The sequence below is a fragment of the Schistocerca cancellata genome, chromosome 7, assembly GCF_023864275.1.
Source record: "Schistocerca cancellata isolate TAMUIC-IGC-003103 chromosome 7, iqSchCanc2.1, whole genome shotgun sequence".
Lineage (NCBI taxonomy): Eukaryota > Metazoa > Arthropoda > Insecta > Orthoptera > Acrididae > Schistocerca > Schistocerca cancellata.
In genome coordinates, this window is record NC_064632.1 from 610059075 (window position 1) to 610074023 (window position 14949).

Here is a 14949-nt window from a genome sequence, read left to right on the forward strand (position 1 = left end):
TCGGCTTCCTCTAAAATCACGGTGTTGGCTCTCCTGCCAACCCACAACAACTACCCCAGAAATCATACGCAAAAGTGCATAAAACGGTCACTGAGAATCGTCGTCTGAAATTGCGAGAAACTGTTGAACCTGTACAGAAATAGTACGAACGAGCGTATCGCATTTTAATAATGGAACTGGACATGAGAAATTTATCTGCTAGATATGGTGTCGCGACTCTTAACAAAGGATCAGAAACGTATCAGAATGGAAGTGTACGAACAATATTTGACCCGCTTTCAGAGCAACCGACAAGATTTCTGACCACAGATGGAAACTGACGCATGGTGCAGGGAATGGCAATTGAATCTGAATGTAGACAAGTATAATGTGCTGCGAATACATACAAAGGAAGATCCTTCATCATTTAGCTACAATATAGCACGTCAGCAACTGGAAGCAGTTAATTCCACACATTACCTGGGAGTAGGAGTGATTTAAAATGGAATGACCATATAAAATTAATCGTCGGTAAAGCAGATGCCAGACTGAGATTCATTGGAAGAATCTTAAGGAAATGCAGTCCGAAAACAAAGGAAGTAGGGTACAGTACACTTGTTCGCCCACTGCTTGAATATTGCTCACCAGTGTGGGATCCGTACCAGGTAAGGTTGATAGAAGAGATAGAAAAGATCCAACGGCGAGCAGCGCGCTTCGTTACAGGATCATTTAGTAATCGCGAAAGCGTTACGGAGATGATAAACTCCAGTGGAATACTCTGAAGGAGAGACGCTCAGTAGCTCGGTACGGGCTTTTGTTGAAGTTCCGAGAACATACCTTCACCGAGGCGTCAAGCAGTATATTGCTCCCTCCTATGTATATCTCGCGAAGAGACCAAGAGGATAAAATCAGAGCCCACACAGAGGCATACGACAATCCTTCTTTCCACGAAAAATACGAGACTGGAATAGGAGGGAGAACCGATAGAGGTACTCAAAGTACCCTCCGCCACCGCCCGCCGTCAGGAGGCTTGCGGAGTATGGATGTAGATGTAGAAGTTGAGCACACTACTATAACCCTGAGACAAAATAACATCCAGAACAGTGAAAACACGTCGATTCTGGGCCGTGGTGTCATTTTTCTGGGATGTGAAACGGATTTCGCCCAAAGATTATCTTGCCACTAGTCGGACAGTTACGGGACAATACTACACTAACCTCTCGGCTCAACAACTGCAACAAATAAGCGATAAAAAGGCGGAGTTTGGCAAGGAGACAATGCGCGCCCACACACAGGTGTCGTTGCCTTCACAAAAATACAAGAACTAAGATAGGAGCTGCACGAGACTGGCACATCTTCCCCTAGCTCAGAATTTTCCTGTGTGGGCGGAGATTCGGTCGAAACGAAGAAATGAGAGCCGGATCGAGGCGGTGTAACACGGTTGCATCGGTCTACAGGGAGACTACATACAGAAATAAAGAGGTTTCAGTGAGGTGGTGTAGGGAAGCGTGGCGGGGAAAAACCGTAGAGGGCGACGGAGAGAAGAATACAGCAGGCAGATTCCGATGGGTGTAGGTTGCAGTAGTTACTCGGAGATGAAGAGGCTTGCACAGGCTCGAAGAAATCTGTGTATTGACACACAGTCAACACGGATTTAGAAAATATCGTTCCTATCAAACACAACTAGCTCTTTACTCGCACGAAGTGTTGAGTACTATTGACAAGGGATTTCAAATTGATTATGTATTTCCAGAAGGCTTTTGACACTGTACCACACAAGCGGCTTGTAGTGAAATTGAGTACTTATGGTCTGAGTCATGCGACTGGATTCGTGATTTCCTATCAGAGAGGCCACAGTACAAATGGTTCAAATGGCTCTGAGCACTATGGGACTTAACATCTGAGGTCACCAGTCCCCTAGAACTTAGAACTACTTAAATCTAACAAACCTAAGGACATCACACACATCCGTGTCCGAGGCAGGATTCGAACCTGCGACCGTAGCAGCCGCGTGGTTCCCGACTGAAGCGCTTAGAACCGCTCGGCCACCGATGCCGGCTAGAGGCCACAGCTCGTAGTAATTGACAGAAAGTCATCGAGGAAAACAGAAGTGATTTCTGGCTTTCCGCAAGGTAATGTTATAGGCGCTTACTGTTGCTTCTCGATGTAAACTATTTGGGAGATAATCTGAGCAGCCGTCTTATGCTGTTTGCAGATGACGCTATCGACTAGTAAGATCATCAGAAGAGGAAAAAAAATTGCGAAACGATGTAGTAAAGATGCATGTATGGTGCGAAAATCGGCAATTGACCCTAAATAATGAGAAGTGTGAGGTCATCCACAAGAGTGCTGAAAGGAATCCGTTAAACTTGTGTAACACGTTAAATCAGTCAAATGTAGAGGCCGTAAATTCAACTAAATACCTGGGAATTACAGCTACGAACAACTTAAACTGTATGGAAGACTTGGGAAATGTTGTGGGGAAGGCTAACAAAGACTGCGTTTTATTGATAGGACACTTGGGAAATGTAACAACAGATCTACTAAGGAGACTGCCTACACTACGCTTGTCCGACTTGTTTTAGAATACTGCTGCGCGGTGTGGGAGCCTTACCAGGTAGGACTGACGTAGTACATCGTAAATGTTGAAACGAGGGGAGGACGTTTTGTATTATCGCGAAATAGGGTAGAGAGTGTCACAGAAATGATACAGGATTTGGTGAAGAATCTTCCTACGAATCACCAATCACCAACTTTCTCTTCCGAATGAGACCTACATAGGAAGAAATGACGACCACGATAAAATAAAGGAACTCTGAGCTCGTACGGAAAGATGTAGGTGTCGGTTCTTTCTACGCGCTTTGCGGGATTGGAATATTAGATAATTGTGAAGGTGGTTCGACGAACCCTCTGCCAGGCACTAAAATGTGATTTGCGGAGTATCGATGTAGATGTATACGAGGACAGAGTAGCAGGGAGAGCTGTACGAAATCAGACTGAGGAGCACGAGGGCGGCAGCTTCCTCGCGTTGCAGTGGCGAGCCCGCTACCTGGAGGACGTGCGTGCCCGGCGGCGCGCTCTCGTTGAGCGAGACGGTGTAGTCGCTGTGGTCGAAGATGGGCGGGTTGTCGTTGACGTCGAGCACGGTGACGTTGACGAGCAGGAAGCCGAAGCGCGGCGGGTCGCCGCCGTCGCGCGCCGACACGTTCAGCCGGTAGCAGGCGACCTGCTCGCGGTCCAGCCGCGCCGTCGTCTCCAGGTGCAGGTAGGCGTAGGGCGGCTCCCCGGCGGCCGCGGGGCTCTCCGTCACCACCAGCCGGAACTTGTCGTCGCGGTTGCCGGCCACGATGCGGTAGTCGTCGGAGACGCCGTTGGCGCCCGCGTCCGCGTCCGACGCCGCGTCCAGCAGCAGGCGCGTGCCCGGCGCCGCGCTCTCGCTGAACGACACGGCGATGCTGGGCTCGGGGAAGGCGGGCGCGTTGTCGTTCACGTCCAGCACGCTGATGCGCACCTCGATCGGGTACGTGGGCTGGCTGGAGAGCACGACCAGGTCGTAGCGGTCGGAGCGCAGCGCCTCGCGGTCCAGCTCGGCGGCGGTGCGGATGGCGCCGGAGCGCGCGTCCAGCGAGAACTCGCGCGGCGCCTCGTTGAAGCGGTAGGTGAAGCCCGGCTGCGTGGGGATGGCGCCCACCAGCGTGCCCACGGGCGCGCCCTCCGCCACCTGCAGCGTGACGCGCGTGTCCACGGCGCGCGACTGCATCGCGTCGCCCGCCGCCGGCGCCGCCGCCCCCGCCGACGCCGGCGCCAGCAGCAGCAGCAGCGGCAGCAGCAGCAGCGGCGGCAGCAGCGGCAGCGGCAGCGGCAGCGGCGGCGCCGGCGCCGGCGCCGGCATGGCTGCCCCAGCGGCCGCCGCCTCACTGCATGTCAGCCGCCGCCGCCGGCGGCCGCCCCCATCTGCCGGCCTCCCAGCGTGCGCCTCCTGCGAACAGGCCGGCACACACAAGTGGTCGCAGCCGCTGTCGTTAGCACAGTTACAGGCCAGCAGTCACTGCAGTGCAGTTGACAGATTTTCGTTAGTAGTGTTCGCTAGGACCAGAAATGTTATTCGTGTTTGTCAATTCTGAAGAATGACTAGTTATTTTGTACGTCCCCCTTTGTTTACGACACATCTGTGTAATTGTGGAGCGTCATCATTTGTTAGGGCCTTTGTACCACTTCAACGCAGCGTCGGCCTCGTTGCTACTTACTTGGCGGTCTTAGCGTCTGAGGGTGGCTAGACGCCCTTCCTGCCGCCACCCCGTATGCCCCGGGACGGAATCAGTGTCTGCGTCTAGTGTAAACCGTGAAATAGTGCGAACGTTTTCAAATGTCTGCGGAGCGTCTGAGGCGGGACGTAGGGACCAGCCTGGTATTCGCGTAGTGGGATGTGCAAAACCGCCTAAAAACCGCATCCGGGCTGGTCAGCACACCGGCCCTCGTCGTCAATCCGCTGAGCGCATTCGACGTGGCGCCGGCGCGCCTACCCGAGCCCGGGAAGCAGCGCGTCACCGCCCTCGGCTGACCTGGCCGCTTACCTCTGTAATTGTGGATGAGCACGTGTATACGAGTACAAGAATTCTCAGACCGAAGTTAAGTATTTGTACTTGTCTTCTAATAAACCTCATTAATACGATTTGTTCGATTGGTTGTTTAACGAACCGAGTATGCAGGATTCCTAGACACAACATTTATGTAGACCCTGTAACTTACATCGTGTGCTTCGGGTGGACAAAATAAGACGGCCCTGGAAAATATGTCGAGCGCGTTAAAACAGGCAGCCCAAATTTTCGCCTCAGCTGCAGATAACGTAAGGTTGTCTATCTTACGGCTGCACGAAATAATTTCCGCGCTAGTCTTATTTTGACAACCACGTATTTTTCTCATTTCATGCCTAGTTTTCCGCCACACACACACACACACACACACACACACACACACACAACACACACACACACTACCCACTCCAACGCAAAGGGAACAGTTGGCTGTCACAGATTCGACCCGTATCAGGATTTCTTTTTTCTTTCCTTAGCGGGACGTATTTGGAAACAGGGTTCCGTTTATGTGCGGGCTACAGGCCAACACACAAATATAAACAAAGTATTTATTTTAATGCTGCGATATGGGTTTCGTGATAACAGTAAAAGACGTACGTCTAATTATTTTATACGAGCTTATTTTGACGAATTCAGTTCAAAGTCACATCTCAAACCCCGCATTCTTCCGCGTCAAATTCGCAGTGGCACGTGGCTAAGAAAGATTAACGGAATTATCGCACTTTAAAACGACTTCGATTTCTTGGAATCTAAAATTTGTGTGTCACTTATGAACACGAAGAGCACCGCAAAAACAATTTTAGAATAACAATTGATGAGAAACGCGCTTCCAGCCTGCACGTCTGATAATAGGCTCCTCATTTGCCTTAGCCCAGTACCGAAAGTGATTTTTTTTATACAGCTAAGTTACGTACGAAGATATTACAAGTACCATCACTTCTATTAAGTGTGGACACGAAATGATTAGTTAGTAAGATTATTTCGATTTACATCTACATAGTACTCCGTAGCCCACCTAATGGTGTGTGGCTAAAGCCAATTCTGATATCACTAATTGATCCCCCCTTCCTCGTTCACTTGGCGAATGGCGGGTCAGAAGAATGGCTGTCGCAAGTCTCTCTATTACCTCCAGTTTCTCGAATTTCTCGCCGTGGTCATCTCTCGAGGTGTTCTTGGGAGAGAACAACGTGCCGTCCGACTCTCCCTGGAGAGTGCTCTCTCGAGGCTCCAGCGCAACGTCAGCCGCTGGAGTTCGTCGAGCACCTCGCGGCGACCAGTCTACTTGCTTATAGCGTGTTCTTCTCCCAAATACTGATTCTAGCACGTACATAAGTGTCAACTTATTTTCTAAAGTTATTCTCTTATTTTCTTTAAAAAAAAAAGTGTAACTGTTCATAGCGATCGTCATAAATCGTGCTGAATACCTTACCAATTTGAATTCTTTTCTCTTTGTTAAACGTATCAACTACGTCATACATCGTATAGTAAAATTTTGCACAACTAAATAATAATTCCTAAACGTTGCATTATAGACTTATGATCAGAAAACTGCTCTAAACCGCTATTTGTATGATTTGGTTAAGAGCCCGCACATTCAGCCTAGGTCCCAAATACGGCCCCGTCTGAAAACTGCGTTTCAAAATTTTTTTCTTTCCTTTTTACGCGTTTTAGTCTTTCATGCATATGTTTTCAGCACACAAGTACGGTATTAACGCAGGTTATAAATTATATAATTTTATTTTTAGTTAAATGAGGGTGTCTTTGCATTTCATGAACAGGCGTGAGTCAGCACCAACGATACCTCTATACTGCGGACAAAATTCAGTGGTGCTGTGGTAAAACGGAGAAATCTCGCGTCTGTAAGTGAGCATGCAGGGTGGACAAATTTCGTGCTCAAATCAGAGATGTATCGAAATTTTCATGCTGAATAATTTTATCTATAAAAAGCACATATAAGCAAGATAAAAGCACCGTCGTCAGCTCTGTCTCTTGTTATTGCCCTAAGAGGTAACCTTCATCGCTGCTTCTCTCATAATTTAATTATTGCATTAACTGAAACGATAATTCAGATGATAGATTCTGCATAATTAATTACTCTAATTATGTGTTACAAGATTAATGCGGACTGGTTTATAACTTGATGCTTAAGTGTTATAAATGTAAAGATAGAAGCTCAGCTATGCAATAGTGAACTGCTTTTACCGTGCTTTATGTTTTATTTTTTCTTTTCAGTTCAAGTAGTATTCCTATCATCTATGCCAGGATTGCAAACTGCATACCGACTAGATTCATTCTGAATTTAATCTAAGTTTATCAGTCTATTTAAGAAGTTTGTTTTTCATTGTTACATTAGACATGTCAGTTGAGGTACTGATTCGTAAAGTAGATTGAATTTTGAACTGTTGGATGCGAGTTTTAGGCACACTGAAGAACACACGTGGCTAAGAGAGTTGTCTTCAGATTCTGGCAAAGTATTGTAGCTACAAAGTTGAGTTGTCAGACTGAAAGTGATAATGTTGATTAATTTTAACGGTTGTGGTGAAACGAGTGAATTATTTGTGTGCGTCCAGCAGTCTGTGTAGAGTTCGTACACTTTTCCATGCCTTTTGGATGCTGCTTCTTCGGATCCGAGTGGATAGCGCTCGAAGTGAAACTAATTCAGACCAAATTTATTGGAAGAGAATTAATTGCGAGAAAACAATATCTTCAGCCTGCCGTAGAAAAAAAGTACTTTGTGCTTGAAAGTCGAGATAAAGGACTGTCACAGTTGTATCATTTAGTATTTTCTACGCGTACTAGCACAAAAATTACTATTGATGGCGTTAGATTTTTATGTTAGATTTTTTATAAATTTCCTGGCAACCTTCATATTGCATACTGAACTTTATTGTTTTGGAATTGCGCAGTTTGCATAGGTGACGACGTTCCAGTTACGCTAATGGAACCTAGCACCCATTAACTGGCTCGCTTTTGAAGAGGCGAAGCTGTAATCATCCCTGACATTGGCGTTCAATAGCACAGAGCTTTATGAAGGACCACAGAAACACCTGTAGTCCGTCTGTAAAACGGAGAGCGAGCAGCGTTTCTAGTGAGGGAACTGGTTTCCCTGGAATAACGCAAACCTACCATACGTCGACTGAGAATTCACTTCTGGTACAGCAGCGCAGTGCAGCGTAGTTGTGTTCACGAGTGCTCCTTGCGACACTTACACGAGTTACTAAGCAGTTTGTGGAAAATAGACATTCGCGGAGCGTGTCTGCGCACTGCGTCGGTACTGATTTAAAGGGCGCGCTGTGTAAGGGTCGGCACACAGGCCTGTGCGAGAAGCGGCGTGTGCGCGGCCGCAGCTGCTCGCCAGCCACGGCCCCGCCTGGCCGCTCGCTCTCCGGCTCGCCGGCAGCGCCGCCTCCTCCGGCCTTTGAGCACACCCACACACTCCGTTACAGGGGGACTCAACTTCGACGCCTTCTCCGAACTACGGACAAACTCGTTGTTTTATCAACATTATCACTTTCAGTCTGACAACTCAACTTTGTAGCCACAATACTTTGCCAGAATCTGAAGACAACTCTCTTAGCCACGTGTGTTCTTCAGTGTGCCTAAAACTCGCATCCAACAGTTCAAAATTCAATCTACTTACCCCCCATGAACCATGGACCTTGCCGTTGGTGGGGAGGCTTGCGTGCCTCAGCGATACAGATAGCCGTACCGTAGGTACAACCACAACGGAGGGGTATCTGTTGAGAGGCCAGACAAACGTGTGGTTCCTGAAGAGGGGCAGCAGCCTTTTCAGTAGTTGCAAGGGCAACAGTCTGGATGATTGACTGATCTGGCCTTGTAACAATAACCAAAACGGCCTTGCTGTGCTGGTACTGCGAACGGCTGAAAGCAAGGGGAAACTACGGCCGTAATTTTTCCCGAGGGCATGCAGCTTTACTGTATGATTAAATGATGATGGCGTCCTCTTGGGTAAAATATTCCGGAGGTAAAATAGTCCCCCATTCGGATCTCCGGGCGGGGACTACTCAAGAGGATGTCGTTATCAGCAGAAAGAAAACTGGCGTTCTACGGATCGGAGCGTGGAATGTCAGATCCCTTAATCGGGCAGGTAGGTTAGAAAATTTAAAAAGGGAAATGGATAGGTTAAAGTTAGATATAGTGGGCATTAGTCAAGTTCGGTGGCAGGAGGAACAAGACTTCTGGTCAGGTGACTACAGGGTTCTAAACACAAAGTCAAATAGGGGTAATGCAGGAGTAGGTTTAATAATGAATAGGAAAATAGGAATGCGGGTAAGCTACTACAAACAGCATAGTGAACGCATTATTGTGGCCAAGATAGACACGAAGCCCACGCCTACTACAGTAGTACAAGTTTATATGCCAACTAGCTCTGCAAATGACGAAGAAATTGAAGAAATGTGTGATGAAATAAAAGAGATTATTCAGATAGTGAAAGCAGACGAAAATTTAATAGCCATGGGTGACTGGAATTGGAGTGTAGGAAAAGGGAGAGAAGGAAACGTAGTAGGTGAATATGGATTGGGGCTAAGAAATGAAAGAGGAAGCCGCCTGGTAGAATTTTGCACAGAGCACAACTTAATCATAGCTAACACTTGGTTCAAGAATCATGAAAGGCGGCTGTATACATGGAAGAAGCCTGGAGATACTGACAGGTTTCAGATAGATTATATAATGGTAAGACAGAGATTTAGGAACCAGGTTTTAAATTGTAAGACATTTCCAGGGGCAGATGTGGACTCTGACCACAATCTATTCGTTATGACCTGTAGATTAAAACTGAAAAAACTGCAAAAAGGTGGGAACTTAAGGAGATGGGACCTGGATAAACTGAAAGAACCAGAGGTTGTACAGAGTTTCAGGGAGAGCATAAGGGAACAATTGACAGGAATGGGGGAAAGAAATACAGTAGAAGAAGAATGGGTAGCTTTGAGGGATGAAGTAGTGAAGGCAGCAGAGGATCAAGTAGGTAAAAAGAAGAGGGCTAGTAGAAATCCTTGGGTAACAGAAGAAATATTGAATTTAATTGATGAAAGGAGAAAATATAAAAATGCAGTAAATGAAGCAGGCAAAAAGGAATACAAACGTCTCAAAAATGAGATCGACAGGAAGTGCAAAATGGCTAAGCAGGGATGGCTAGAGGACAAATGTAAGGATGTAGAGGCTTATCTCACTAGGGGTAAGATAGATAATGCCTACAGGAAAATTAAAGAGACCTTTGGAGATAAGAGAACCACTTGTATGAACATCAAGAGCTCAGATGGAAACCCAGTTCTAAGCAAAGAAGGGAAAGCAGAAAGGTGGAAGAAGTATATAGAGGGTCTATACAAGGGCAATGTACTTGAGGACAATATTATGGAAATGGAAGAGGATGTAGATGAAGATGAAATGGGAGATATGATACTGCGTGAAGAGTTTGACAGAGTACTGAAAGACCTGAGTCGAAACAAGGCCCCCGGAGTAGACAACATTCCACTGGAACTACTGACAGCCTTGGGAGAGCCAGTCCTGACAAAGCTCTACCATCTGGTGAGCAAGATGTATGAAACAGGCGAAATACCCTCAGACTTCAAGAAGAATATAATAATTCCAATCCCAAAGAAAGCAGGTGTTGACAGATGTGAAAATTACCGAACAATCAGTTTAATAAGCCACAGCTGCAAAATACTAACATGAATTATTTACAGACGAATGGAAAAACTAGTAGAAGCCGACCTCGGGGAAGATCAGTTTGGATTCCGTAGAAATACTGGAACACGTGAGGCAATATTGACCTTACGACGTATCTTAGAAGAAAGATTAAGGAAAGGCAAACCTACGTTTCTAGCATTTGTAGACTTAGAGAAAGCTTTTGACAATGTTGACTGGAATACTCTCTTTCAGATTCTAAAGGTAGCAGGGGTAAAATACAGGGAGCGAAAGGCTATTTACAATTTGTACAGAAACCAGATTGCAGTTATAAGAGACGAGGGACATGAAAGGGAAACAGTGGTTGGGAAGGGAGTAAGGGTTGTAGCCTCTCCCCGATGTTATTCAATCTGTATATTGAGCCAGCAGTAAAGGAAACAAAAGAAAAGTTCGGAGTAGGCATTAAAATCCATGGAGAAGAAATAAAAACTTTGAGGTTCGCCGATGACATTGTAATTCTGTCAGAGACAGCAAAGGACTTGGAAGAGCAGTTGAACGGAATGGATGGTGTCTTGAAGGGAGGATATAAGATGAACATCAACAAAAGCAAAACGAGGATAATGGAATGTAGTCGAATTAAGTCGGGTGTTGTTGAAGGTATTAGATTAGGAAATGAGACACTTAAAGTAGTAAAGGAGTTTTGCTATTTGGGGAGCAAAATTACTGATGATGGTCGAAGTAGAAAGGATATAAAATGTAGACTGGCAATGGCAAGGAAAGCGTTTCTGAAGAAGAGAAATTTGTTAACATCGAGTATAGATTTAAGTGTCCGGAAGTCATTTCTGAAAGTATTTGTATGGAGTGTAGCCATGTATGGAAGTGAAACATGGACGGTAAATAATTTGGACAAGAAGAGAATAGAAGCTTTCGAAATGTTGTGCTACAGAAGAATGCTGAAGATTAGATGGGTAGATCACATAACTAATGAGGAAGTATTGAATAGGATTGGGGAGAAGAGAACCTTGTAGCACAACTTGACCAGAAGAAGGGATCGGTAGGTAGGACATGTTCTGAGGCATCAAGGGATCACCAATTTAGTATTGGAGGGCAGCGTGGAGGGTAAAAATCGTAGTGGGAGACCAAGAGATGAATACACTAAGCAGATTCGAAGGATGTAGGTTGTAGTAGGTACTGGGAGATGAAGAAGCTTGCACAGGATAAAGTAGCATGGAGAGCTGCATCAAACCAGTCTCAGGACTGAAGACCACAACAACAACAACAACACACAAAAATATGAAACCATAGCTAGAGGTAAGTATATTTGTCTATGTTTACACAGCCTGCAACCCGTGACTTGGCAGGCGACGCCATCAAAGTGGATTGCGGAAGTGATCCGGATCAACGTCCATTTTCAACAATCCCCCTATAAAATAATGAAAACTATAGGAACCTACATTAGCTCGCTGGCATCATCCTATAAAGTACGTGCATTTGTCAGTCAATAAAATATTATGTCAACGCATAAAAAAACAGAAACCACGACGTCGAACGAACAACTCGCAACAGGAAGGGTTTGTTCGGAGTGCTGGTGTCTCTCCAACCTAAAACATATCTCACTCTGGCGTTTCACAGTATGCAACCGGAAGGATATAACGGAAATCGACCTGGGTATGTTGAAAAAACTAGAACTGGATCTAGAATAAAAGATATTTTAGAATTTGGTACATGCAAAATTAGGGGTATAAACACGAAAGAAGTATTGAATGAACCGTGACAGAAGCCCGAAAAAGAAGGGTTCACGTACTAGGGCACGTATTAAAACTCTGAAATACTGCATTGCTAATGGCTAGATAGCGGAAATCTGGACTTGCTTCAATAAAACCAGAAAGGAAACGATTGTTTACTGCTATCCATCATTTTGAAAGACAAACAGTTAGAAGAAGATCTAAAGGGTAAAGATACACACATCAAAAAAAGTTTTGAATCACTCCGGTTTCCAGAACTCCTGAAAAATGAAATGAACTGTCGTGTGGCTAGGGCCTCCCGTCGGGTAGACCATTCGCCTGGTGCAGGTCATTCGAATTGACACCACTTCGGCGACCTGCTCGTCGATGAGGATGAAATGATGATGATTAGGACAACACAACACCCAATCCCTGAGCGGAGAAAATCTCCTACCCAGCCGGGAATCGAACCCGGGCCCTTAAGGTTTAAACAGTCTGTCACGCTGACCACTTTTTTCTTTTTTTTTTTATTGTTCGTTATTGATCGTTGTGTTTGGTCGTTGCGGACGTCGCAAGACACCCTGTTCAAGTTCGGTGGTTGATCCTTCCACTCAGTTTTTTATTAGAGAGGCCAACCGGCTCTCTGACCGAACACGCTGAGCTACCGTGCCGGCTATCACTCAGCTACCGGGGGCGGACAGAACTCCTGAAGACAGACATCGACTGTGGATATTGTATCACAGGCACAGTCCCTTTGACTGTTCAGAGACGTCACAAACTCGCTCAAAGATGTAGACAACCATGCATGAGCAGCGCCTATTAGACGGAGGGGGTCCGACAGCCGATCAGTTCCAGACTTTCCACCAGGAAGGAGGTACACGGCTCGTGTTGTCTGTAGTTCAACCATGCTAGACGGTCAGTACCATGGTTCAATCGCGTTCGCATTGTTACTTTGTGCCAGGAAGGGCTCTCAATAAGGAAATTGTCAGGCGTCTCGGAGTGAACCAAAGCGACGTTGTTCGGACAGGGAGGAGATACAGAGAGACAGGAACTGTCGATGAAATGCCTCGCCCAGGCCGCCCAAGGGCTACTACTGCAGTGGATGACCGCTACCTACTGTTTATGGCTCGGAGGAACCCTGACAGCAACGCCACCATGTTGAGTAATGCTTTTCGTGCAGCGACAGGACGTCGCGTTATGACTCAAACTGTGCGCAATAGGCGGCATGATACGCAACTTAACTCTCGACATCCATGGCGAGGTCCATCTTTGCAACCACGACACCATGCAGCGCGGTACAGATGGGCCCAACAACATGCCGAATGGACCGCTCAGGATTGGCATCACGTTCTCTTCACCGATGAGTGTCGCATATGCCTTCAACCAGACAATCGTCAGAGACGTGTTTGGAGGCAACCCGGTCAGGCTGAACGCCTCAGACACACCGTCCAGCGAGTGCAGCAAGGTGCAGGTTCCCTGTTGTCTTGGAGTGGCATTATGCGTGGCTGACGTACGCCGCTGGTGGTCATGGAAGGCGCCGTAACAGCTGTACGATATGTGAATTCTATAGCGCAACCATATCGGCTGCATATTGGCGAGGCATTCGTCTTCAAGGAAGACTATTCGCGCCCCGATCGTGCACCTCTTGTGAATGACTTCCTTCAGGATAACGGCTTCGCTCGACTAGAGTGGCCAGCATGTTCTCCAGACATGAACCCTATCGAATATGCCTGGGATAGATTGAAAAGGGCTGTTTATGGACGACGTGACCCTCCAACCATTCTAAACGATCTACGCTGAATCGCATTGAGGAATGGGACAATCTGAACCAACAGTGCCTTGATGAACATGTGGATAGTGTGCCACGACGAATACAGCATCCATCAATGCAAGAGAACGTGCTACTGGGTATTAGAGGTACCGGTGTGTACATCAATCTGGACCAACACCTTTGAAGGTTTCACTGTATTGTGGTACAACTTGTAATGTGTGGTTTTCATGAGCAATAAAAAGGGCGGAAATTATGTTTATGTTGATCTCTATTCCAATTTTCTGTACAGTTTCCGGAACTATCGGAACCGAAGTGATGCAAAACGTTTTTGATGTGTGTATTAGAGCCATGTGAACTGTAACGATTGCGTGCAGACGACATTTTAAGGAAATGGAAGTTGTTAGTTGATCCAGGGATTAAACTGCCAACCATTGTCTATTGGAACACTCTTACATTTGCAAAGGATCAAATAATGATTGCAGTACATGAGAAGCAGTTGCAAAAATCCATTCATCTTTTAAATAATGTATGTAAACCTTATAACTTTCAAATAAGAGATAATAAAACAAAAATAACTGTTTTAAGAAAAAATGATACGGTCACATCAAAAAATGTGCTAGAAAACATTTTAGAATAAGCACTCAATTTAAAATTCTGAAGGTGGCAGGGGTAAAATACAGGTAGGGAAAGACTATGAATAATTTGTACAGAAACCGGATGGCAGTTATAACAGTCGAGGGGCATGAAAGGGAAGCAGTTGTTGGGAAGGGAGCGAGACTGGATTGTAGCCTATCCCCAATGTTATTCAATCTGTATATTGAGCAAGCAGTAAAGGAAACAATAGAAAATTTTGGAGTATGAATTAAAATCCATGGAGAAGAAATAAAAACTTTGAAGTTTGCCGACGACATTGTAATTCTGTCAGAGACAGCAAATGACCTGGAAGATCAGCTGAACGGAATGGGCAATGTCTTGAAAGGAGGATATAAGATGAACATCAGCAAAAGCGAAACGAGGATAATGGAATGTAGTCGAATTAAATCAGGCGATGCTGAGGGAACTAGATTAGGAAATGAGACAGTTAAGGTAATAAATGAGTTTTGCTATTTGGGAATCAAAAAACTGATGACTGGCGAAGTAGGGAGGATATAAAATGTAGACTGGCTATGGCAATGAAAGCGTTTCTGAGGAAGAGGAATTTGTTAACATCAAATATAGGATTAAGTATCAGGAA

The 14949-nt window shown here is 45.8% G+C and overlaps 1 protein-coding gene across 1 annotated transcript in view; it reads right to left on the reverse strand.

The window, feature by feature from the left end:
• The window catches only part of LOC126092942 (cadherin-related tumor suppressor-like), a 103303-nt gene extending 99564 nt beyond the window's left edge, over positions 1-3739 (reverse strand). The window contains exon 1 of the mRNA XM_049908672.1: positions 3029-3739. Within this exon, the coding sequence (XP_049764629.1) occupies positions 3029-3739 (711 nt within the window). The remainder of the gene's footprint in view (positions 1-3028) is intronic.
• Positions 3740-14949: the final 11210 nt, after the last annotated feature.